The sequence below is a fragment of the Anguilla rostrata genome, chromosome 16 (genome assembly GCF_018555375.3).
Source record: "Anguilla rostrata isolate EN2019 chromosome 16, ASM1855537v3, whole genome shotgun sequence".
Taxonomy (NCBI): Eukaryota; Metazoa; Chordata; class Actinopteri; order Anguilliformes; family Anguillidae; genus Anguilla; species Anguilla rostrata.
The window spans coordinates 11,285,313-11,309,797 of record NC_057948.1 but is presented as its reverse complement, the minus strand read 5'-3'; the positions used below and the strand labels follow the sequence as shown (position 1 = coordinate 11,309,797).

At 49.8% G+C, this 24,485-nt stretch overlaps 1 protein-coding gene across 3 annotated transcripts in view; it reads left to right on the top strand.

Moving 5' to 3' along the window:
• Positions 1 to 24,485, top strand: part of LOC135242284 (cytosolic carboxypeptidase 4-like) — a 193,227-nt gene that overhangs the window by 91,411 nt on the left and 77,331 nt on the right. For 2 of the 3 annotated variants that reach the window (XM_064313294.1, XM_064313293.1), the window contains 8 exons: positions 5,858 to 6,066; positions 6,582 to 6,750; positions 9,640 to 9,704; positions 11,024 to 11,104; positions 12,700 to 12,816; positions 17,500 to 17,906; positions 20,347 to 20,430; positions 23,570 to 23,659. In XM_064313294.1, coding sequence (XP_064169364.1) covers positions 5,858 to 6,066; positions 6,582 to 6,750; positions 9,640 to 9,704; positions 11,024 to 11,104; positions 12,700 to 12,816; positions 17,500 to 17,906; positions 20,347 to 20,430; positions 23,570 to 23,659 — 1,222 coding nt within the window. The remainder of the gene's footprint in view (positions 1 to 5,857; positions 6,067 to 6,581; positions 6,751 to 9,639; positions 9,705 to 11,023; positions 11,105 to 12,699; positions 12,817 to 17,499; positions 17,907 to 20,346; positions 20,431 to 23,569; positions 23,660 to 24,485) is intronic. The other variant, XM_064313295.1, reaches the window with a different exon arrangement.

Here is a 24,485-nt window from a genome sequence, read left to right as displayed (position 1 = left end):
AAACACAGGCTGTCCTTTACTGAGAGACAGGCTGTGCCAAACACACACTGTCCTTTACTGAGAGATAGGCCTGTGCCACACACACACTGTCCTTTACTGAGAGACAGGCTGTGCCACACACACACTGTCCTTTACTGAGAGACAGGCCTGTGTCAAGCACACACTGTCCTTTACCTGGAGACAGGCTGTGCCAGACACACTGTCCTTTACCGAGAGACAGGCTGTGCCAGACACACTGTCCTTTACTGAGAGACAGGCTGTGTCAAACACACACTGTCCTTTACTGAGAGACAGGCTGTGCCACACACACACTGTCCTTTACTGAGAGACAGGCCTGTGTCAAGCACACACTGTCCTTTACCTGGAGACAGGCTGTGCCACACACACTGTCCTTTACCTGGAGACAGGCTGTGCCACACACACACTGTCCTTTACTAAGAGACAGGCTGTGTCAAACACACACTGTCCTTTACCAAGAGACAGGCTGTGCCAAACACACACTGTCCTTTACTGAGAGACAGGCTGTGTCAAGCACAGGCTGTCCTTTACTGAGAGACAGGCTGTGCCACACACACACTGTCCTTTACTGAGAGACAGGTTGTGTCAAACACACACTGTCCTTTACCAAGAGACAGGCTGTGCCAAACACACTGTCCTTTACTGAGAGACAGGCTGTGTCAAGCACAGGCTGTCCTTTACTGTATGGAATGCAGTTACAGTCAGTGCTAAAGGTTTGCCATACAGCTGTCAGTGTCATGGGTAACTCTACACAAATAACGCTCATATTATGGGCTACAATTAGACTCTTGCAGTTCCAACTTGCTGTGTAATACCAGCATTGCAACATTCACACTGACTTTGTTTATTTACTTATGAATAGGCAGAATTACCTCGCTTATGTTATTGTGTATGGCTATAGACATAAGCAGTAAATTATTATTTCCAGGCTCTTTTTCTTTCATTTTATTATTATCATTATTATTTTTCCATGTATTATAAGAAAGAATTAAGGCGTTGACCAGAGTGGAACAATACTGGTTAGCACTTAAACATGACACAGTTATGAGACTACTTTGATGTGACGCTTCACCTCTGACCCTTGCACAGTGTTGTAATGACTGCCTCTGGCCTGTGTAGCCCCGCCCCCCCCTCACTGGTGGTGTCAATCATGTGACCCCCACAGCAAGGCCACAAAGAGCGCAAAAATAGAATTACCGTAGCCGGGGAGCCGTATTACACTACAAAGCGGGTTTGCGCGAGAGAGAAGGAGAACGACTCGCTTTCCCTTACTTTCTTGGTTTTTTTTTGTTAAAAGAGCCGGTAACTTGCCTGTTATATTCCCACGGTCCTAATTTTAACATTTCAAAAGGTGTCTGCGGTTAGCGAGAGCGATGAACGCTCTCCGCTTAGTTTGACGGCTCGCTTTGTAAAACAAAAAAAATTCCGGGAAATGATGAATGAAAGCTATTTTGTTACGCTGTCATTTTTCTTCTTCTTTTTTCTTTTTGAATGCAGCTCTCGCCAGCTAATCTGATCTTCTCCCACGTTGAGCTATCAGGGAGGGTTAAAGCAGGGCTGCACTTGGCACAGGGGCTGGGGAGGGGGCTGTTGGGGACCCACCTGGAGGGTTTTTCGGTTTGGGGTTTTCACCCCATAGGTTGAAATGAAGAGAGAGAGCAGCGGGACTTTTCCTTGGCTGGCTGGCTTTCACTTCAATGCTTCACCTGCAGTGCAGATAACCGTCCTTTGAGAAAATGATAATGATGTAAGTGGTAATGCTGATCCTTGTAGCGTCTTTAAGATTGTGGTGAAGTACATGATTAAAAGGACCGTGTTGCAGATGTACGTCTGTGCAGCTTTTAATGTCCTTCTTGGTCGGCTCTTATAATTAGCCAGAGCTGCTCAACCATGTTATAATTATAGCGGTTAAGCTGTCTCGAATTTTGCTGATTCTTTTGCTTCGTAAGAGAAAAATGTGAACTTTTTTTTTGTTGCTAATAGATCCTGATGGCTTAATCAGCGAAGCCACCTTTACACTGATAAGATCTAATTAGTATCTAAAGCACCGAGAGCCAGGTCAGCTGAGGACAGCCTGCGGTGGTTATCCGGGTCCGTACTGTACCGATGTTGGGTTCTCTTTGCGGACGAGGCCGCTGCGTTAAGTCGAAATCACAATGAAGAGTCTCTGGGCCACCGAAAAGCCACCCTTGTCTAACAGCTGCTATTTTCTCTTTGAAGGCCGTCATTTGCCATCTGTTTGAGAGGACATGACAGGCTTTCTGTTTGTTGATGTTTTTGCACAGAAGCGGTCCGACTCAAATTTGTAACATCAACACATTAGCTCTGCAATTATCGAGAGAAATTTCCGCTTAAATGGTTTTTGGCAATTGTCGATGTTTTTTTTTTTTTCTTTAATGAAAAAAAAAAAAACCCAACTTAATTACGATCTTTCTTTTCTCCCCCAAAACGGAATGGTAATGAGCGGATGTGCCGGGCGCTACTCTCTGCCAAACGAGACGCCCGCGGGCTCGTCCTGAAAGCGCCGGCAGCCGGCTGCGCCGTTCCCTCCGTCTGCGCAGTCTCCATGGCGATACCTGCGCAGCCACGATGACAAGGGCACAGTTACATTACATTACATTAAAGTACAACACATCACATTACATCACATTATGTTCCATTGCATTACAGTACATCACATTATGTTCCATTACATTACATTACATCACATTATGTTCCATTACATCACATCACATCACATGACATCACATGGTGGCGGGGCGTGGTGAGGACTAAAGGAAGAAGACACAGTACCGAATTGATGTCGGGGGAGGCTTAAAAAAAATGTCCTATTATCAAAGGGGGGGCCTGACCAAAAAAGATTTGGGAACCACAGGATTAGGGTACAAACAAGCTCATGATTATAGACTAGTGTATTACAACATGATTATAGGTGATACTACAAACGCATCATTATAGATTAATATAGAAGTGTATAATTACAGATTAGGATATAAGAGCATGATTATAGATCAGAATATAAGCGTATGATTGCAGGTTAGAATATGAATGCACGGTTTGCAGATTATGATTTTTGTCAAGATGTTCCCTGTGATGTATTTCCTAGACCTCTGCAGCTAATCAAATTAATACAGCCGCTGTTTATTTTAAAGCCAGCGCTCGGCGAATCCGTTTTCTGTCGGTCGCGCTCGCGTAGAGGCTTCGGCGCGGGGGCGCGGCGTTGATTATACGGGCTCAGCGGCGCCGGGGCGGTTTTTTTCCTAGCGGTACCGTAGGCGGCGCCGACTCCCGCCGCACGTTGGCGACGCTCAGTCAGACGGGCGCTAACGAGGGCGGCGCGGCCGGGCCGGGGCCCGCCGGGCGGCGTGACGGGATGCATTCGGGGGCCCGAGCGGTGATTTACTCGCTAAGTTGATTTTGCGCAATTATGACCGTGACAAATGTTAATCAGTACGACAGGTGTTGCTCGTTGTGTCTCGCCGCGCCTCTCCCCGGCGGTACGTCCTGCCTGACCGCGGCGCAGCATTTTCGGAGCCCAGGCCCGCCGTGTTGAGAAGGGGGGGCGGGGAGGTGAAACCAGGGTAGAGGAACTTTTCGGTTTATATCAGCTTCCTGCCCTGCGAAGCGCAGTTCCTCCTGACTTATCACCTGTGGAATTCTCTGTGTAATTTGCCTCTGCGGATTTAATTGTTCTTACTTAAATGTAAAGAAAAAGGTGTCTTGTGTATATTTTCTGAATAGGAGGTGCCTAGAAAAAGGTGTCCATTCTGAGCAGAGAGGCCCTGTTTTTCTCTAGCTATTAAGACCAGATAGAACTGTGATCTGGGTCTGTCTGTTTTGCCTTAGTTTCTTTTCAGGGTTCTCAATTACATTGTCCATCCAAATCACGGGGGAGTCGATTACCTCTTTAAGGTTTAGTGGCGCTAAGGGACTGAGGGGAAAGCACTCCACTTCCTCCTTTAGTGATGTTCGAGGGACATTCTTCTCCATTCACTCGAGCAGATAGCTTGCTTAGACTATTACTGTTTGCACAATGTCTCGCTCCCTGTGACCGTAAGGCCTTTCAGTTGTGACACCTCTGTCCTCCTCGAGTCTTGAGCCCGTCTCTCTCCAGCTGTTTTTCTAAACATCTCTCCGAAAAGCAGGCCGTGGCGTGGGAGGCAACAAGCCAACCCTTTCGCCGAGAGCGAAACGCTACACTCTGAAGTCTGATGGATTCTTTCTCCTTCACGCAAACGCGAAACGGTTGTGTCGGCGCGTCGAGAAACCGTTCCGCGGCGTTCCCGGATCGGCTGTTTTCCTGACTTTGCGGCGCGGCGACGCGTGCCCTCTGCCGCTTAATACATTAATATCTAATTAGCCGTCGTCCGAGGCCTGCCAGGAAGGGAAAAAAGGGGAAGTGTTTACGCGAATGCGAATATCCACCGTGACCGCGCGCGATAAATATTTACTCCGACCGGGAGGGTAAACAGCCGGAGCTGGGGGCCGACCTTGCTCTGGCGCGCCGTCGGGGGCTAATGCTTTAATTGATGCGAAGGTCGCGGCCGAATAAATATTTTAAAAGGGTCTCTCGGGGTCGTTCATTATTTTTTAATTCGCGCCGGGGCCGGACGCCGAACCTACCTGCCCGATTTTAAGAGTTTGCGATCGAATGAACCGCGGTGCCATTGCCATGGAGACGAATGAAGTGCGGGAACCGGCGAGACCTCTCCGCGCACATCTCTGCTTTTCATATTTTCATACTCGGCTTTTCATTCTCAGCCAGAGCGACTTGCAAAAGAACATTAATGGCATCCAGCTGGGCAACAGTGCTAGACGTGGCTAACGGCATTTCGTTAGCACAACATTGATAAATTAGGCGCAAGTTAACCTACGCCAATCTAGAACATACAAAAATTAGATTCTTTCCGGTGAAATCCATGTAGAACCACAAAGCGTATTATAGCAGTCCTGAAGTAAACCCTCGACGAAGTCTTGAATTCAAAGACGTGGTCTGAAGATATTTTGTGTGAAGATATTTTTGTCTTCGATGGATTTCTGCAGGTCGCCTCCCTTGTCCTGGTCTGGCTAAGTCTTTGCTCGAACAAGACTGCCTCAACAGCAGCAGTCGTACAACAGCTGTCCTGCTAAAATAGACAAGCATCTAATTAGAAGCTCTCTTCTGCTCAATTTATTAACAAATAAATTACACGTGACATTACATTGAGTTGACAACTCACTTAAGACATGTGCGTGATATACTCTGCTGTGTGTGTGAGTAGATTTGGCAGCAACATTTTAGTGAGGTTGTTTGTCTTGCGAAAAAGGCCATATGATCTTCCAACAGAAAGCCTCCTTTTATGACATCACCCCATTGAGGAGATCAGCTTGCTGTTTCATCTGAAATATGCTGCATTTATTTTTCTGTTCCTGAAATTTCCACCATTAATTATGGTAGGCAAGGGATCAAAAAGTATTAATTATTAAATAGTTGTTCGGTATTAGGCTGTGATATTAGCCTGAATTTAATCTTAATTCTGGCCTTAATTCTAACCCTTACTTTAATCCTGGTTTTAATCTTCGACCCGTTTCTGGCCCCGATCATAAAAATATTCCAAATCTGTAACTTGAGCCTAGTATTGTTCTACTCCTCACCTGCTCATCTACTCCTAACCTGTTCCTCACCTGTTCCTTACCTGTTCACCTGTTCCTCTCCTGTTCACCTGTTCCTCACCTGTTCGCCTGTTCCTCTCCTGTTCCTTACCTGTTCACCTGTTCCTCTCCTGTTCCTCACCTGCCCCTTGCTGTCTCTCCTGCCGCTCACCTGCTCTTCTCTGACCACGCCTTCTCTTCCCCTCAGAGGCCAACAGCCGGTGTGCGGTCGCTAAGGGATACGTGTCCAGCCTGCTGAAGCTGTACGAGGACTGGCACAGCCGCGACGGCGCCAACGCCCACGTGCCCATCCGCAGGGCCCTGCTGCACTGCCTGCACCACGCCACCAACGTCCGCGCCGGGCGGGACGCCCTGCAGGCGCACGGGGGCATGGGCCTGCTGTTCCAGTCCACCCAGGTAACGCTCTCTCCCTCTGCTCTCTCTCCCTCTCCCTCTTTCTTTCTCCCTCTCTCTCTCCCTCCCACACTTGCTTTCTCTTTGTCTGAATCACTCTCTCTCTTGCTATTTCTTTCTCTCTCCTTCTCTCTGCTCTCTCTCCCTCTCTCTCTCCCTCTCTGCTTTCTCTCTCTCCCTCTCTCTCTCCTTCTCTTTCTCCCTCTCCCTAGCTCCTTTGAAACCTTCTGCTCTAATCTACTAATGACTTTCCCTTTCTTATCATTAACTTCTGGAATTGGAGTAGCTATTGCTCACAACAGGCTTATTGCTTTGAATAGTCATTTGCATTCATTTAAAAACAAAATGCGGAAACCGACAAAAACAGAGCGGAATAAATAAAGCTCTTTTTGCCGTGCCTTTCCGGATTGGGAAGCGTTGGGGTTTTTCCGCAGAGGACAGAAACCATCAGATTGCAGACCGGTTAGTTTGCTGCGCTCATTTATTTGGTCTCTTCCTTGTTTTTGTTTCATCCCTAGACTTGCCTGGCCAATAAGGCCACAGAGTCCCTGGCAGAATTGTCCATTCAGCTGATGAGGAAGTGTTTCCCAAAGTGCCCCCTCCCGCTGACCTCAGATCAGAGCCTCTACACCTTTCCCCTGCCTGGGAGGCCTGCCCCCGGCCTGGACACTGACCCAGGAACGCAGGGTGAGGGTCTACTCCTTTACTCCCGTCCACAATCCCGAAAAACCCCTCCCTCCCCTCCTTAAATGTCCAGTGTTGCAGTTGAGCTTGCTAAAAATGGCTGGATCACTCCATCCCGAATGCCTTCCCCTGATAACCACAGGACAGGTTATTCTGCAGTGACTGATGGAGGCGAATGCTGTGGGAACATTGATCAGATCAACAGAGAAATTCTCTGGTGAGACCTGGTGTGAGAAGCAGGTGGGCATTTATATAAAAAGCAGAAATAAACGGAAGAGGAAGTAAAGATCCACTCATTCCATTTTGAGGGAAACAGGAGGTAAAAAAAAAAAGTCAGACAAATTTGGTTTTTCCTCGATACCTTTTATGTGCTCACGTGCATGTTTTGGAGGCCATTTTGAAAAGGCTCATTTTTAGTCACTCCGGTGAAACGCAAATGGATCCACGTTCCCGCAGATGAAGAACCTGGCTGAAGGAGTCTGGGCAATGGAGGACTGGCTTGGCCAGCGCCCCCGCTTGTGGCTGGCATTGTATACCGCGCGTGAGTCACACAGGAAGTCCGGCCACAGTCACCCTGGCCTCCCGGCCCAATTACACGGGACGCTTTGTCCGGGCGTCTGTGTGACAGTTTAATTCGGATGATTTCTCAGGCACTCTAAAAACCGAGGTGGCGCACGTCAGAACTCATATTTGCTGCTTTTTGCGTTGGGGTTATGAATCCAACATGAGTTGTTTTCTTGGAACGTCATCCACCAAAAAACATACACATTTTTTGTTTGGTTCTGGCGTGACGCAAACATAACCTAGGATGAGGCCAGCTGTCAAGATAAGGACAAAGTTTCCATCCTTTTCGCAAATTGAGTGCGCAAAGCATTATTTTGTCCAGGTCGTTTTTCAAGTGCCTCGCCTTCACCTGACGCAACGGGGCAGGCGCACGTACGTTAGAGAAAATGTGTCATTTGATGCTCCTAAAATGCTTAATATTTAAAAAAATTATTTGTAGGGTGATTTTTTAAACATGTTCAAATAGTTTTACACACATGCACACACACTCTATCTCTTACACACACATATGCAAACACTCTCTCTCTCTCGCTCTTTCTCACTCACTCACTCACACACACACACACACACGTACCTGCTGCTAACAACCGTAATCACCCTTCAAATTAAAGTTTCTCTCTGTAGCTGCAGTTGCCAAGAGGGGGGGGGGGATCTGCGTATTCCGGATTATTCCGCCCTGGCTTCCCGCCACATTGCAGGACGTCTGCGTTCCTTCCTCTGTTTCCTCCTCTGTACGTGTGCGTTTTTGTGTAGTTTGTTTTTAACGCGACCCTCTCGGCCCCGCTCTCTGCTGCGCCGTCAGCTGCGGGGCCCGTCCGTCGAGCCCGCCAGCCGCGCGACCGCAGAGGGAACGACTGACGGCCGCGCCCGGAGGAATCGCCTCCACATCGAGCGCCTGCTGGTGCAGAGCCACGCCTCTCGAACGCTGTTCGCCTCACGCCCTCCTCCTGCGACGACGCAATTGGCCCGATTGGTGGGGGGGGGGCGGCGTGTTCAGTTTATGAAATGCCTCCTCGATGCGGATTGTGTTACAGGATAAACTGTCAGCTTTTGGTTTGTAGTCTTTAGTCGGGCCTGGTGTGCCCGTGTCCTAGTTCTGTACAGAGGAAGCATACTTAGGAGTCTGGAAGGAAGGATGGAGTGAAGGAAAGATGGAATGAAGGGGGGGCCTGAAGGAGGAGCCTGTGGAAATACCCACAGTTCATTGCAGAGTACCATACCGGGGGTGTCCAATATTATCTGGGTTAGTGTGGGTGGTTTTTTTTTTTTATTTTTTTTGCCCCTCACTACAACACGTGATTAAAATGGTTAACTAAACATGGTCTTCAGTTGAGACCTTTATAAGCAGAATTGGGTGTCTGAGCTCAGGGTTAAAACAAAAACCTGCACCCAAGTCGGCTCTTTTCGGATAAGATGGGACACCCCTGTACTGTACGTACTGGGCTAAAACTGTTAGCCTTGTGGATTAAACCACAGTGGGGTGCATTGCAAGCTGGGGGTGGGAAATATAACTTGGTCTGCATTTAAGGCCGATTTTAAAAACTCCATGTGAAATTGGCAGACCTGTCGTGAGAAATCATAAGTAGGCTCTCCTTAGAAATATGCACATAATGGCAGGTCTCCTTTCTTGTACAGTTAGGGGAAAGAAAATCGAAGCAAAAACAAAATGACCTCCGGTTTTGTCTGAAATTGTGGATTAGACCACAGCGAGATTTTATGCCGCATTTGTCAAAAAGATGTATCATATTGATAGAAACGTCTGACCAACAGACCGGATCGGCCAATTTTCTCAATATTCTTTTCTGTGTAAAGCTGAGCCAGGAAAAAAAGCATTTTAATGGATATCGTGCCCAGGAGAAGCTTTAACTTGCCGAAGCCTTCCAAGGCCTGCCGCCTCTTGACAGATGTGAAAATCCTCTTCACGCGGGGAGCGGTTTGTAAAGACGGAGGAGAGCGCGTGAGGCCCGCTCCGCGCGGCCCGAGCCTTTCAGGCCGTTTATCAGGGTCCATCTGCGCCGCGCTTGCCTTCGCGCGCGGGGAACAGCTCTATTGAGCGCTCAGAAAGCCCCGGAACGCTTTAAAAAAAATCATCCGCCACTTTCGCCTCGGACCAAAGAAAACCGGCGCCGTTTTTTATTTCCCTGGTCGAGAGAACGAAAGACGGCGGAGAAGAGCGGCGTTGAAAAGGTTTGTCGTGACTCACGTTTGAATGGTTTCCGCGGTATCGGTGGAGGACAAAGTAAAAAATCTGCGGTGAAGAGTCGAAATTGGGGGAGTCTTTTTTTTGATCCTTTTGATCCATAACCGTGTGTTTGCTTTCTTTGAAAGATGACGGCTTGGAAGAGGACAGCGACGACGAGGCTCAAAATGGCGACTCTGACAGCTTGGAGTACGTAAGTGATTTTTCAGTTCGAAAGAGCTCCAAATATGGGGGGGGGGGGAGGGGTACTTTTTACGGAGGTGTAAGTACTGTAGCTCCCAGTTAATTTGCGGCTGAGTGAATAAAAGTGAATGGCAGGTGCATGCTGGGAGGTCAGGGGTAAACCCGATTCCACGTTCGCATCGCCTCGGCAACCGCCCCGATTTATGGGTCCATAAATCGTTGTCCGTCACCCTCTGAATCCAATCAGATCCCTGGCTTTTGGCAAGCTGGGTGTGGCCTGTGCTTATTTTTTTCCCCTCGGGGGGGTGCGTTCGTTCCTCCTTTCGGCTGGCTGGTCCCGCCCCAGGCTGTGCAGAGCTGCGCATGAGTCCTGGGGGGGGGGGGGTGGTGCGCGTAAACCCCCCCCCCCCCCACGCTCGCTCGCTCGGAAAGATAAGAGAGAGAGGGCGAGACCGTCATGCACTGGTGGACGTGTTCATCACCAGCTCGGGGAGGGGGGGGGGGGGGGGGCTGATCCGCTAAGGCCCGCTGGACCCGCTTAGGCTCCCTCCGGGTGGCGGCGTGCCGGTTGGCGGTCGGGCCGCCCCTCGGCGAGCCGCCAAACACGTATTTACCGGTGGGCTGAGGCTGGCCCGGGGGGGCCTACGCACCGCACGGGCCGCCCGCTCCACTGCGCCTGCCCTAACTCTCACAGATATGGAAACTTCCGAAACAATATCTGGTTACGCAAAATGGCTTCCTGTCTTCTCTGCCAAGTTTTTTTTTTTTTGGGGCGGGGGGGTTCTTAAATAGCTTTTTAGATCGCGCGGTGGGAAATGAAAAAGTTCCAAGAACGTCCTGAAAGTTTTTTTATTGTTCTGCAAGTATTTTATGTGTTCTGTAAATGCTGCGATGGTTAGACCATCCTGGCCAGCTCCTGCTCTGACTCCAGTAAGCCCTCCTTTGTTGACCCCCTGCTCCAGTAACACCTCCTCCTGCTGCTGCTCCTGTGGTGAACCCTGTTGTGTAACTCCTGCCTGTGGTGACTCCTGCTCCGGTAACACCTTCAGCGGCTCCTGCACCTGAACGCTCGTTCACCTGAACGCTCGTTCACCTGAACGCTAGTGTACCTGAACGCTCGTTCACCTGAACGCTAGTGTACCTGAACGCTCGTGCACCTCAGCTCGCTTCAACGCCGGCCGCTTTTGGGGCGGGTGCAGCGTCAGGTCCTCCATTCCCTCTCCCTCCCGCCGCCGCTGCTGGTGGTGTGCAGGTTCCCTTTCCTTTCACTCTTCCCTCTGTTTCTGTCCCGCGGCGCCCGTGGACCCTGCCCCCGGACCACGAGCCCAGCGTTCGGAGGTCCCGCGCCCCCTGCTGGTGCGGGCGGCGTTCCTCCTCCTCGCCGCTGCCCTCCAGGCAGGCAGAGCAAAGGTGGGAACTGCACTCGGCGTGTCCCGTTGGGCCTCAGGTCAGGTTGGGGGGGGGGGAGGGTTGGGTGGCCACTCTTGGTGACTCGTTATTTGGCCACTCTTCCCCTGACTCGTTATTTTAAACTAGCGTTTTAAACCCCCCCTTGCGAATTTGGAAAGCCCGAATGCACCTTGTTTCGTAGGCCGTACCACCGCTGTGTTGATCTGTAATTCGGGGGTTTCCCCGAAGAGCCTTCTGTCGGGAGCCCCCCCGTGTTTCATGCCGAGTCCCAGCAGTGCAGTCTTCGTGTTTGAGGAGCACGTCTGGTGCAGCTAGACTGGAGGCGTTTGATGGACCCACTGAGGAGCTCACTCTGCCCCCTCAGACAGGAGCAGCCCTTCTCACCTAAATCTCCCTCCCTGGGTGACACCGCCAGACCTGCAGCCCAGCGAGGCCGCCGGCACAGTTGTCGCTGTCATTGGCGTTAACGCGGTCAGGGTTCAACACCAGACCGTGAGATGTGTTTGTAAATGGAAAAGCAGTGCTCCAGTGGGACTAGCTATGGCTCTCTTTAATATGGACTCGAACTTCTCATCCTCTCTGAGGTTGCAGAACCACACTGAGTCCCTCGGCAAGTGTTAACCAGAACATTTATCTTTCCCCTTTAGGATTGCGGGCTCCCATTCGGCTTGCCAGTTTTCACCGATCCCTCCTCATGACAAGGGGGCGAGGCTGTAACCGAATCTGCTCAGCCTGTGCCTGTAGCGTAACTAGGGGTTGGGCTATGGTCATGGACAGCATTAAAAGTAGGCGGGGTGTCAGGCAGACGCTTGAGAATGGAGTGCCGTTGACCTGGATGAACACACAAACATGCTATGGAGCGTAAATCAGAATCTGAATTTGTTCAAGCCTTCGCTAAGCTTAGTCCAGTCTCTTATACTAAAGGCAGTAAAAAGTATCAAGGAGAGCTCAGCACAGCTGTATACACAAACGGCATCCATGTTTTTTCACTGCTCTTTCATGTAACACCGTCTAACACATTTCATCACTTGACTAATTACCGGCTAATTCATCAAATCCCTTCCTAACGGGGCTGACTAAAGTTCCCAAACGCATGGAGCGGTTTACTGGACGTGCAGGCCAGACTGCAGCCCCCCTCAGCGCCGGTCTCACGGCGAAAGCAAATGGAGGGCTATGCGGTAAATTTCGAGGTAAAGGACGAGCTGGAATGGACAGAATGTCCTCTTCCTTCCCGGCGGTCGGGGTCCCGGGGGGGCGGCGATCGTGCTCGAAACAGCCTCGTCGTTTCCGCTCCTCGCTCTCCTCGCGGGAGGTGTAACGGCGAGCCGGCGGCCATCTTCCCCGACGCCGGTCGGGACGCCGCGATGCAAATGAAAACAAAATGTCCGTACCGTCCCAGCTGTCCTCTTCGCCCGCAGCCCTTAATGGCGGGTTGAGCAGCCGCGGTCCAGCGCCAGCGTTTCCGCTCCCCCAGGAGTCTTAATCAAGCGTGGGGCCCTGCAACGCTGCCGGGAAGCGCCGCGTCACACCTGATCCAGGATCAGCCCCCCCCCGCGCGCCGCCCAGCGCTGAACACCACGCGTTTCCACCGGCAGGACGACGACCTGGAGACGGACCCGGACAAGCTGCGGGAGCGGCCCAAACCGGACAGGCCCCCGGAGGAGCTGAGCCAGTACCTGCAGCTGTGCCCTGAGCTGCTCCATGACTTCCAGGTAAAGTGCCCCTAACCCTAACCCTAATCTGCCCCCCCCCAATGATTTTAGTTTAATATGGTTTTTCCATCAAAATATGTTCAGTAAACTGCTAGAAATGGCTTGTTAGCATCTGTACACATTTAGAATGCCAGAATCTATGAATTTGCATTACCTCCATGCCCTCAAAAGAGTTGCAATTAAGGAAAGGAATAGCCTTTGGCTACGAAGTCTCTAGACAACCCAGGCCAGAATGTTTTGGAGATTGTTTTTGGATTAATTAATGGAAATAATAATGTAATTAGCTTAGAAGCATTTTAATACTTTTTGGGCACTAAAATAGCACAGTGTACTTGCAGTTGTATTTTCCGATACGGTAGCAAAGATTGATGGACATGACTATAAATTTGTGCTACTGGTAGGATATTTTGACAAGGTTAGGACAAATCAACAGAACACTACCTGAATGTGCACGTCATTCCATGATGGCATCAAGTGGAGCGCAGTTCCTGCCTCAGGATTACACCCAAAAACAGTGCAGTGTGGCTTATTCTGCAGACCACCGGGCACAGCGATGTCACTGGTCAGGCTGCTGTCCTAAGGTTTCAGTTCGCCACCCTTTGTTTATGCACGTCTCCTCATATATTCAGCATTGCATAATACAGTGTAACCTGTATTACGCAATACTCGGGTAAAGCATTGAGTTTCAGTTCACACATCTCACTCTTTTGTAATTTGCATATCTTTGCGGGTACTCAGAACACAGATTTCAGGGAAGTACAGAGAAACTCTCTGTCTACAGTGGAAGAATGCAAAAAAGGCGTTCTAGCAACTGCACAAAAATCCATCTGAATCGTGAAAGTCATGCTTCCAAGAGGAGATAACCATAAAAAACATGTTTTTGAGTGGAGGAGGTCTTTAAAATTTTTGTTAACAAAGGCCTAGAAAATCTACAGGACAATCGTAGTGTGCAATACAGGCTGGTCCACACTTGTTTTGCTTTTTAGACAGACACACACACACAGGCACACACACACTCCACACGCTTATACAGCACACGCGAGAACAAGTATACACACACACACACACACGTGAGCAGGCACACACACACACGCTCCACACGCTTATACAGCACACGCGAGAACAAGTATACACACACACACACACACACACGTGAGCAGGCACACACACACACACACTCACGTGAGTGGGCACACACACACACACACATACCTCCACACCTTTCTTACAACAAGGACTTAATCTCAGGGACACTTCCGAGGTTAATAAAGGTCTAACGTATATGCACGCCAGTAAATGGGTTGCTCTGCCCTTTGTCAATGGAGAGAGCAAGGGGTTCACCGTCGGGTGAACCGAGCGCTGCGTTGTCGACAGAAACAGCGCTTGCTCGACCGCACTACCCTAATAGCGCGGCTGAGTTTTTATTTGCCGATGCCCCCTCCCTTAACCTTTTTACCCGTCTCACAAGCCAGTGCCTGTTCTGGGTCTTTAATCTTCCATTACCGCAACCCCCCCCCCCCCCCCCTCACATCGGTCCACTGGAAGGAGAACCGCGTATGAGGGAAGAGCACTCGAAAATCTAAAATGCGATTGCGAGCCCTCGAGCTGTTCAGGTCGGAATGTACCCGTGACGCGGAGCACGCAGAACTCTGCCCGCCAGGTCGCACGCTCTCGCTGAAGTAAGACCATTCCGGAAAACGGCGGACCGTTCATCCCTCCCTAGCCCATCGCTTTCCCCTCCTCTCTGGAGAAGGCCCAGCGCTGCGGCCAGCCTGGCCTCCAGGGCGCTGAGGGTTTCTTAGCTTATCTGTGCCCCGCTGGTGAACGAGGCGAAGTTTGGCGATGACGCAATGGCGTTTAACGCGCGTCCAGGCCGCGCGTGCCTTCAGCTCGGTTCCCCCTCTCCGCGCGGGCGAGTCCTAAATCCAGCAGAACTATCAGCCTGACTCCGGCTGATCCACCTCACCCGCGTCTGCCCGAACCCGGCGCCACTCTTTTAATTTAAATAGCATCGCTCCTAAGATTAATGACTGGCATTGAAAAATTTTGCCCCTCCAATTAATTTATGGCTGTCTGCCTCCTGCGCTATAATTCAGCATGTCAGGAGACAGAGAGTAAATTAAATGGCTCCGGACCCGGGACCCGAAGCTTTTTCGGAAACGAAGACGGAGGTTTTCCAGGAAACGGCAAAGCGTAATGTATTCCAAAAATATCTGCTGATACTACAAAGGGCGTGGCCTGACTCCGCCATCAATCATTCGGGTTAGAATTGTTAAAAAAGAGGGAAGTTTTGATTGCAGTTTTTTTTTGATGTCCTGCATGCCCCGCGTGTCCTGGTTTGAATCATACCATTTTCAAGCTTCTGTAATAAAGCTGCAGCACTGCAAGCATTTACATTTTTACATTTTTAGTTGTTTGCCAAGTTAATTGCCTATACATTTCTCCATTGCCTTAGATACATTACATATGAATTGTCTTTATTCTAGAAGCTTGTGCTCAATGTTGTACGCTGTAAGTTTTTGACTACATATTATATATTCAGCAGTGAGCCCAGAGGTGCCACCTTTGCAAAGTGGCTATGGGATATGTAGTCCCATGGCTCATTCCTGGGCATTCCTTTGGTCATGCTGTAGACTACAGGAAACTGAGGGACTACTACTGAGAAGACTGTCCTACTATGTACACTGGAGCTGCTCATTTAATTAAAAATGGGAAAGTATTAATGCAATAATGATTTAATGTTGTCATGTATGCGCTTGGAGTCCTTTTTCCTATTGTTTCATGATGGGGGTTTGGTAAAAAGAAAATCTAATGTGTGTTAGTCACTAACTTTGTATTGTTCCTCAAATGTTATTGCAACATGAATATATCTAAACTATTTATCCTGTTTTAAAAGAAAAATGCCCAGTGTCTTTATCGTACAATTCAAGCCCCAGACTAGCTGCTCTTGAGTGCTGGCCAATGCTGGAAGAACACTTTAAAAAAAAAAAAATGTATTTTAGTATCAATATGAAAAAATCTTTTAAAAAAGAATTTAAAATTAATTTGCTCTGTTGTGGAGAAATTGACATTGGAAGTCCAGTAAATGGGACCAAGCGACTGTGGCTTCAAGCTGCATTGTGTGACACTAATTGAGCCACGTCCCTGTTATTTTTTTCAAAATGCAAATCACAGAAACAATGAGCAGCCTCGACTTCAACAGCAGGACAGTGTTCGCAGACATTTTGTCGCACTGGGCGGAAAAAAAGAGCATTCGAGGTTGAAGCCCAGAGGCACTTTGGCACGACTCCTCCGGCTGTAGTTTTTCAGACAGCGGGAGCTCTCTTTCCTTCTCTTCACCATGGAGACCCAGAGCCCGTTTCTCAGGTGAAAATTCAATTAATCCGAAATCATTCGACCTGGCGGCTGGGCGCTTATGCAGAAAGGAGCCTGAAGGGTTTCTGCTCGCCCGGGGAGCCGAGGCCCGGCCATAAAAGGAAAGGATTGTCAAGGGCTGAGCGGGCGAAGCCTGGCCCGAAGTGTCCAGCCGCTTTTAACAGAGCTCCCTCCTGCCGATTCACACCGTTGCTTTCATGGGCGCAGATTGTGGACGTCTCTCCAATTTCATCATTATGCGGAATATTCCTGAAATTAACACCCAAACCTCCCCCCTTCCCCCTCCCCCCCCACACTCGACTTCAGCCGTGTTGGAAAACCAGCACCAATTATGCAAGGAAGCTGAATTAATTTTTCATTTCTCTAGCCTGCAAGGAATACTTAGCGCTCATGATTTTGCGAACCTCCTGCCTGTCTGCTGGCTAGACCCTAATCTGCTTTAAATATCAAAGGCGAGCGCACCTTTTGATGTCACTGCGAGCGGGAAACGCGGGGCTCGGGGGCCGACCCGCTCTCAAGGGCGCCGCGAGGATTGAGCTGTTTGTTTTCCTTGTAATGCATTGTTGTTGAGGGAGGAGATGATATTGATATCTGGGGCAGCAAGAAAATGCCGGGTTTCGTTACGAGGAGAAAATAGAGTGGAATTAGTGTGATTCTTCTGCCCCCGCGGGTGATCGCTCTGCACGTGTGCGGAGAGAGAGCCGTCTGACGCAGGCTCGCTGGTCTGCCGTCTATAATCGCCGAGTGCTGCGGTTAAGCCGCTGTCAAAAGCTCTGGCTGTGCGCCTGGAGTCAAACACTGTCTGCAGGGACTCGTGTATAGCACGCCTGTGACTCAGTGATCTGCAGGGACTCGTGTAGAGCATGTCTGTGACTCAGTGATCTGCAGGGACTTGTGTAGAGCGCGTCTGTGACTCACTGTCTGCAGGGACTTGTGTAGAGCGCGTCTGTGACTCACTGCTGTGCAGGGACTTGTGTAGAGCACGCCTGTGACTCAGTGTCTGCAGGGACTCGTGTAGAGCATGTCTGTGACTCACTGATTTGAAGGGACTTGTGTAGAGCATGTCTGTGACTCACTGATTTGAAGGGACTCCAGTGACTCACTGGCAGCAGTATGAATTAATGCAGTGACTCAATAGTGCAGTGACTCGATAGTGGCTGTAGGACTCAGTTCAGTGACTCAACAGTGGCTGTAGGACTTAGTTCAGTGACTCAATAGTGGCTGTAGGACTCAGTTCAGTGACTCAACAGTGGCTGTAGGACTAGTTGGAGTATTTTGTGCAGTGACTCAGTGCCCTGCTTCCTTCAGGAGTTAGACGCTGACATGGAGGCCAAGGACACCTCAGAAGAGGATATCCCAAACGGGGAATCGAGCCCAGGACACGGGGGCCACGCCACGCCAGAGGGGGATCCCGGAACAGCCCGTCCGCAGAAGCGGGCCCCTGCCAGGGAGGCGCCCCCGCCCCCGGCCCCGCCCCCAGCTCTGAGCGCGCAGGACTTCCACAGCTGGGCCCTGGGCGGCCTCGCGGCGGTGGACCGGCTGCTGGCCGCCCGCCGGCCCTGCGTCCCCCACCACGACCCCCGCGTCTACGCCGCCGCCGCCGCCCGCACCAAGTCCGTCCCCGGCTTCTCCGCCCTGGCCTTCCCGGACCTGTGGGGCCACCTCCCTCCCCGGGGCCCGGAGCCGATGGCCGCGCGGGACCCTAACGTGCAGAGGTACCCCCCCCCACCCCCCAACCCCCCCAAACCAGGGGTCCGCATGCCCCTCACCCGGAGAGACGCAGCGTCCGCTGGCTTTCACTGCCATTCAGCGCTTGATTCATAAATCGTTAAGCGGTCCAATGCACAGGAATCTCACCTCCCCCCGGTTTCTCGATCCCTAAGCATTTGCTGATTTGCAGGTGCAAACGAAAACCAGAAGGCTCTGCTGTCCCTGGGGACCATAGAACCATAGGAGCAGTGCCTAGCCCCCCCCCCCCCGATGCGCTCTCTGAGCCCAGCCCCAGCGAGCCGCCGCGCTCTGCTGGGCCTTTCGATGTTTGGGAAGCCTTATTTTACCAATCCCGCGGAGCGCCGCCCCAGAGGGGCCCACGATCAAACGGAATAATGCGTTCCAACGAGCCCTTCCCCGAGCCCGCCGCGCGCCTGCCGTTCCAGCCGACGCTCCTCTTCCTCGCTCCCTCCCTCCCTCCCTCGCTCGCCCGCCCGCCCGCTCCTCTGTGGACTGTGGGAACCCAGGAGGGCTCGATAGAGCAGCGGCCTTGTTTCCCGTTTTACTTTTTTCTTTCTTTATTCGGCTTCGCTCGCACGGGGAAGGGATTACCGCTAAATTTATTTATCCCCACCGCCTATCGTCCCGTCACACACGTCTCTGTGCTGCTTTTGCTGGGACCGACGCATCATGGAGGCCTTTGCCACGCCCGTACCCGGTTGCGGCTTGAGAGTGGAGCAGCTGTAGTGAGGTCACTGGTCACATGACCTGGAGATTTGAGCCCTGTCATAAGGATGCCACACCCACGTTTGCTCTATTCAGTTTTTAGGGTTAATTTCAATGAGCGTTCTAAGCTAAATAATTCATATATTCTAGTTTCAAAAGATCACATTGTAGGATAAATATTTTGGCAGGTTGGTAAGCCAAATATTTTTTCCACATTTCATTATGTGAAAAGTGCACTTCCTGTACTATTGAAATAACAGTTTTGAAAGTGAAGTTGAATCTCTGGTCAATATTACCAATGTCATGTATTCATACAGTATTTCACGCTCCTTTCAAAGGTTTTTAAAAGCCGAATTTGTACAGCAAACAATAATACATATTTGAACTCGCGTAATAGAAGGCATTTTTTTCTTCCGAACCTCCTGTGTATCCGAAGCTTAATTTGAAGACAGGGAAGAAGCTTAGAGACTTTTCAAAGCCGTCAAAGGCGTTCTAAATCAAATTTTCTCACAGCGTAAAATTCTCAGATAGACGGGCTTTAGAGCGCACTGTGAAGATTATCTGGTTAATCAGATTACCGGCCTCAAACATTGCCGAAACCGGGGGAAAGATATCCAAATATATTTACTTACATTTTTTTTTTTCCACCATAAAAGAACGTCAGATAGAATTCGTTTTTGTGTTTCTTTGTTTTGTGCCCCGTCTTGGATTCGGCAAGTTAAAGTCAAAGAAAGAAAGAAAAAAAAAGTTTAGTTTCGAGTCATGAGAGTTTTCTCAGCCAGGTGCGGAATGTGTAATGGATAAATATCCGTCTCTTCTGAGCCATTAGCGCTGGTGGGACGTTAATGTGCTGTGAACGGTCTCTGCCGGGCCCTCCGGACTTTCCCGCTCTGTTCGCCGCTCGCTCAGCGGAGAATTTTCCAAGCTGTTGTCGAACGAACGGCGAACGCCGGCCCCCCGATTCGAAAACCTGTGCGCCCAGGCGTTCGTCTTACCCCTGGCCTGCTCCTCCCCCCACTACACCCGACTCGTCCTCAGGCGCCTTCGCAGGTGTGCGTACGCGAGACTGCGAGGTGAAGATGACACTCGTTTCGGCCCGCTGACGGTTCCTTGATCGCTATGGAAACGGGTCGGCCATTTTAACGGTTGAGCCATTATCACCGGCGGTGGCGGTGACCTCCGTTTGGTACCCGCCGTTTCGGAAAATCTGCTCGCAGCGACGTGTGATTTTGAATTTTAACATTCATGTCTGTTGTCGCCACAATGCATGTTGCACTGAGCTGTTGCACTTGCACTTTGAAAGAGAAAAACGCGCATTAGCTGATGCAATGGGGGCGTGACGCTTGTTGCATCCGTGGTTGTGATTACCGGCGAGACCATTGTGTCAGGCGCTTGTGAACTTATGGTCTCATTTCCTCCTCCTGTAGTGAATATAGCTTCACAGTAATAGTATGGACGGTGATTGAGTCCTATCCATACTATCACTGTGTACTATGTGCTTATGCTCTTAGCGCGCCCTTGGCTTTTGCGCTTGGTGTAAGTGGCCGTAACAGCCTTGTGAGTCGCTGTGGATGAAAGCGCCGGCCAAACGGACGGACGCGCGGTTAGCGTGAATCGTGTGCAGTTCCCCTGTGGGTGCGGCGGTGGAACAGCGGGTCACATGGGGCGTGTGGGGCGGGGGCGCCGATTCTAACATGGCCGTCCCGCTCCGTCCTGCAGGAAGAAGGTGTTCGAGGACATTCGGAGGCAGCTGAACCCGGAGGACGTGATTGGCAGGGTGGCGTTTGACCTGGAGGAGACCAGGTAACTTAGAGACGCCCCCCTACACCCTCAGCACTCTGCCGCACACCCACCCATCTCTTTTCAGGTGGTGTGTAGAGAGTGTGTCATGTAGAGAGAGATTTTGGTTGTTATTATTGTGGTATTAATATGTTATTACTACTTAATATGTGTGTATATATATATATGTATGTACGGGTAAATGTATTTATACAATCACAGTGTTCTGTTATTATTCTTTGTTTTTCATCTGATGTTCCACATTTTCCTTGCCATGCTTTGGCAATACAGATGCAAACTTTGTCATACCAATAAAGCACTTTGAATTTCAATTGGAGATTCCCGTGAAACAGCCAGGTCGCACTGCTGTGGAATAACTGCAGTTGCTGGTTGTTACTTCTGGGTAAAGATGATAATGTCAAATGGAGCCATTTTAAAGCAGGCCTATTTCCCTGGATATTTAGCTAAAGAACAATAGCGACGAAAACATATAGATATGTCAAAACTGTGCACGTAGGCAAAACCCAGGCCCTGGTTTCAGAGTTGGTTTCTTAACTCTGCAGATTTCCCTGAGGTAAAGTCAACATTTGCATAGCAGAAGCTTGTCCAAACACAGAGCCACAAACACTACAGAGTTCAGTGTCGGCCAAACCCTGTCGCGCACGGGGGGTGGGGTGGTTCCGATTAAAGTCATTTCCTCAGCCCCAGTTCCCCCTAGCCCCACAGAGAAGATGGGTTGTCAGAGCAGTGCTATTACTGCTTTAAGCGCACAGCACAGTCCTCTGGTCCCTTCAGCTATACATAACCCTCATGCGTAAACCCTCCAGCGATAGCCGTGATTAGCTCTAAATGTAAAGCAGGAGGCCTTGAACTGGCCACTGAGGAACCAAAATGTCCGTCTTCATGTTTCCTCTTCCGGCTCTCTCCCTCTCTGTCTGTCGTCCTCCACGCTTCTGAGCAGGAGCAGAACCGGTCTGATCTGCCTTGTAAAAGTAGCCACCATGGAGCGTTTCTCTGTGGACGGCAGAGCCTAACTTTTTGTCTTCTGCTGTAACCTTGTGAAATAAGCTGGAAGAAATACAGCCACTGTCTGAGTCAATGTTTCCTAATATACTAGTAAGAAAAACTGGCCCGAGAGGAACCGGGCACACACACACACATGCACACACCCCATACACACACACACACACACACATGCAGACATACTCACACATGCACGCACCCCATACACACACACACACACACACATGCAGACATACTCACACATGCACACACCCCATACACACCCACACACACACACATGCAGACATACTCACACATGCACGCACCCCATACACACCCACACACACACACATGCAGACATACTCACACACACACACACCCCATACACACACACACACACACACATACACATGCAGACATACTCACACATGCACGCACCCCATACACACACACACACACACACACATGCAGACATACTCACAAATGCACGCACCCCACACACACACACACACACACACACACACATGCAGACATACTCACACACACACACACCCCATACACACACACACACACACACATGCAGACATACTCACACATGCACGCACCCCATACACACACACACACACACACATGCAGACATACTCACAAATGCACGCACTCACACACACACACACAGTGATGCAATTACGCTGTCATAAAGCAGTTGAAGGTCAGTGTTCTCTGTGTGGAGAGTCGGCGGGGTGGGGGGGAGGAGCTCTGACTCCCTGCCGTGTCATTCTAGAGCACAGCTCCTCTTCAGTATGCATGAGGGAGCAGTTCCAGCGCTCTCATGCCTCCCTGAGAAGCACACGGCCGTCATCCTCTCCGTTACCGATTCTGACATCACGCACCTCAGGCACTTTTTTATATTCTCATTCCGTGCGCGTTTCAGCACTACCTCCTGGGATGCTGTAAAATTAAGGTTTAATTATTTTTCCCTTCATAAGCAACAACAGCAACAGGAATTCAATATTTTTTTCTGCAAAGGTTCCTATTGTTAGTTGTTTACATTTCTCTCTCTCAATCTCCCTCTCTCTCTCTCTCTCTCTCTCTCTCTCTCTGTCTCACATAAACACACACCATATCATTCTGCCATATTATTTTAATGCATGACAGCTACTCATTTGCTTTTATTACAGATGAATTGGAACCTTGTGTTGTGGTCAAATGAGACCAGGTTTTGGCTTTTTGGCCAGACACACCCATGGTGGATTTGGAATTATAATAGGGATGCATATGTTGAAAAGGTTGTCATACCTGCGTTGAAATATGGTGTTGGATCTTGGACATTATGGGGTCGTTGTGCATCTACTGGTCCTGGTGCTCTTGGTAATGTCTGTGGAATCATGAAATCCAGCAAGGACCAAGATAAGTTTACCCAAAAGTTTACCTAGCAACCCCTCCCCCCATGAAGTGCACCTTTCAGTACGCTTTCATTAAACCTCAGCCGTGAAAGAAAGGCCTACTGCAGTTTGGAATGGCCGTAACAGTCCCCAGACTTGAATACTATTGAATATCTGTGGGGAGGTCTCAAACATGCATGACACCAATGACTATATCTGAGCTAGAGGAGTTATGAATGGATGTGGGGGGAAAAAATCCCAAAGCAAGAATAGAAAGACTTGGAAAAATAAACAGAAAGCTGTTGGGGAACTGCAGAAGGAGGTGCTACTACAGTAAGTTCCGACTGACTGGGTGCCAGGGACTTAGTGCGTGCCGTGCTCAGTTTACTTTATGACTTTGAATCAGTAATAAATACGGATAGATAGTAATCATGCGTTAATATCTGCATGAAGATTTTTAACTTTGTAACCGTGTGGAGGTCAGGTCAGCTTCTGTTGACTTAGAGGTTCATACACTCTGACAAAGGGGGCCCAAACCTTTGCATCCTCCTGCATATTTGATTTACCTGCTGAGCATGCAGGTCTGATTCTTCCTTTCTGTTGTCTGCTTTCATAATGGAGGAGTACATAAAGAAAAGTGCAACCCTAAAAATAAAAAAACATTGAAAACTGAGGTTTTGGATTCGATCCACCTTTCACCTTAAATTTAGATTTAGAAATAAATGTTTCTCTCATCCCACTCTCCCCCTCTCCTCTCTCCTCTCTCTCTCTCCCGCTAGCCCCCAGTGCCAGTCGGAGCACCCGGACTCCCTGCGCTTCTACTCCAAGTTTGAGTCCGGAAACCTCCGCAAAGCCATCCAAGTCCGAAGGTGCGGCCCGGTCGAGTTCCGTCTGCCTGACAGCGCTCACGCGTGGTCATGGGATCACTCCCTGTGGACCCCCTTTAAAAAATAAAGCACTGCACACAAATTTGAAAAAAAAAAAACGACACATTTGTTGTAAATTTGAGGGTTTTTTTTTTCTTGGTAAACGGAAATGTTTTTGACGTATTTCAACTGTGCGTGGTTCTCCTTGGGTCACAGCGCGGAGATACTGCAGAGGACACACCCGTGTCTTTAGCGATGTCGCACGTCTGGTAAAAACCTGTGGCTGCGCTGACTGTGTTGAGTAACTGCGTTGAGTAACTGCGTTGAGTAACTGCTTTGTGTGCTCTGCGCTCAGCGGGGGCGCTGCTGTGTGTTCACTTTCAGCCCCTTGATGTTCGATTGAGTGTAAAATTATGCAGCCAGTTTGTCTCTTTTTCTCGTCTGCAAAGATTTGGCCCCATTTTGTGCACCGTATATATATTACGAAATACCGCTAGTGTGAGAGAAATGCCTACGACCAAGGGAAGGTTCTGTAACTCGCCGCCTCCCCTCATGAATCGTGTCCAATTGTGCACCGTGCTCCGCAGTTGTATTTTTGTATAACGTTCTGTCAAAATCTCTGTGTGATATACTTTGTGGGATGCTGCCTTTTTAGCCATAACTCTGTGGAAAAATAGATTTATTTTGGTGAGACTTGGTGGGGAAAAGTTTAAGGATCAGTAAAAAGAATGCCTCGGCAGGTGGTCCAGGCTGGACCTGACAGAACTGAACATTGGTGTGTGTGTGTGATGAGGTATGGGCCGGGGTTAGCAGTGTTCACCCTTTTGGC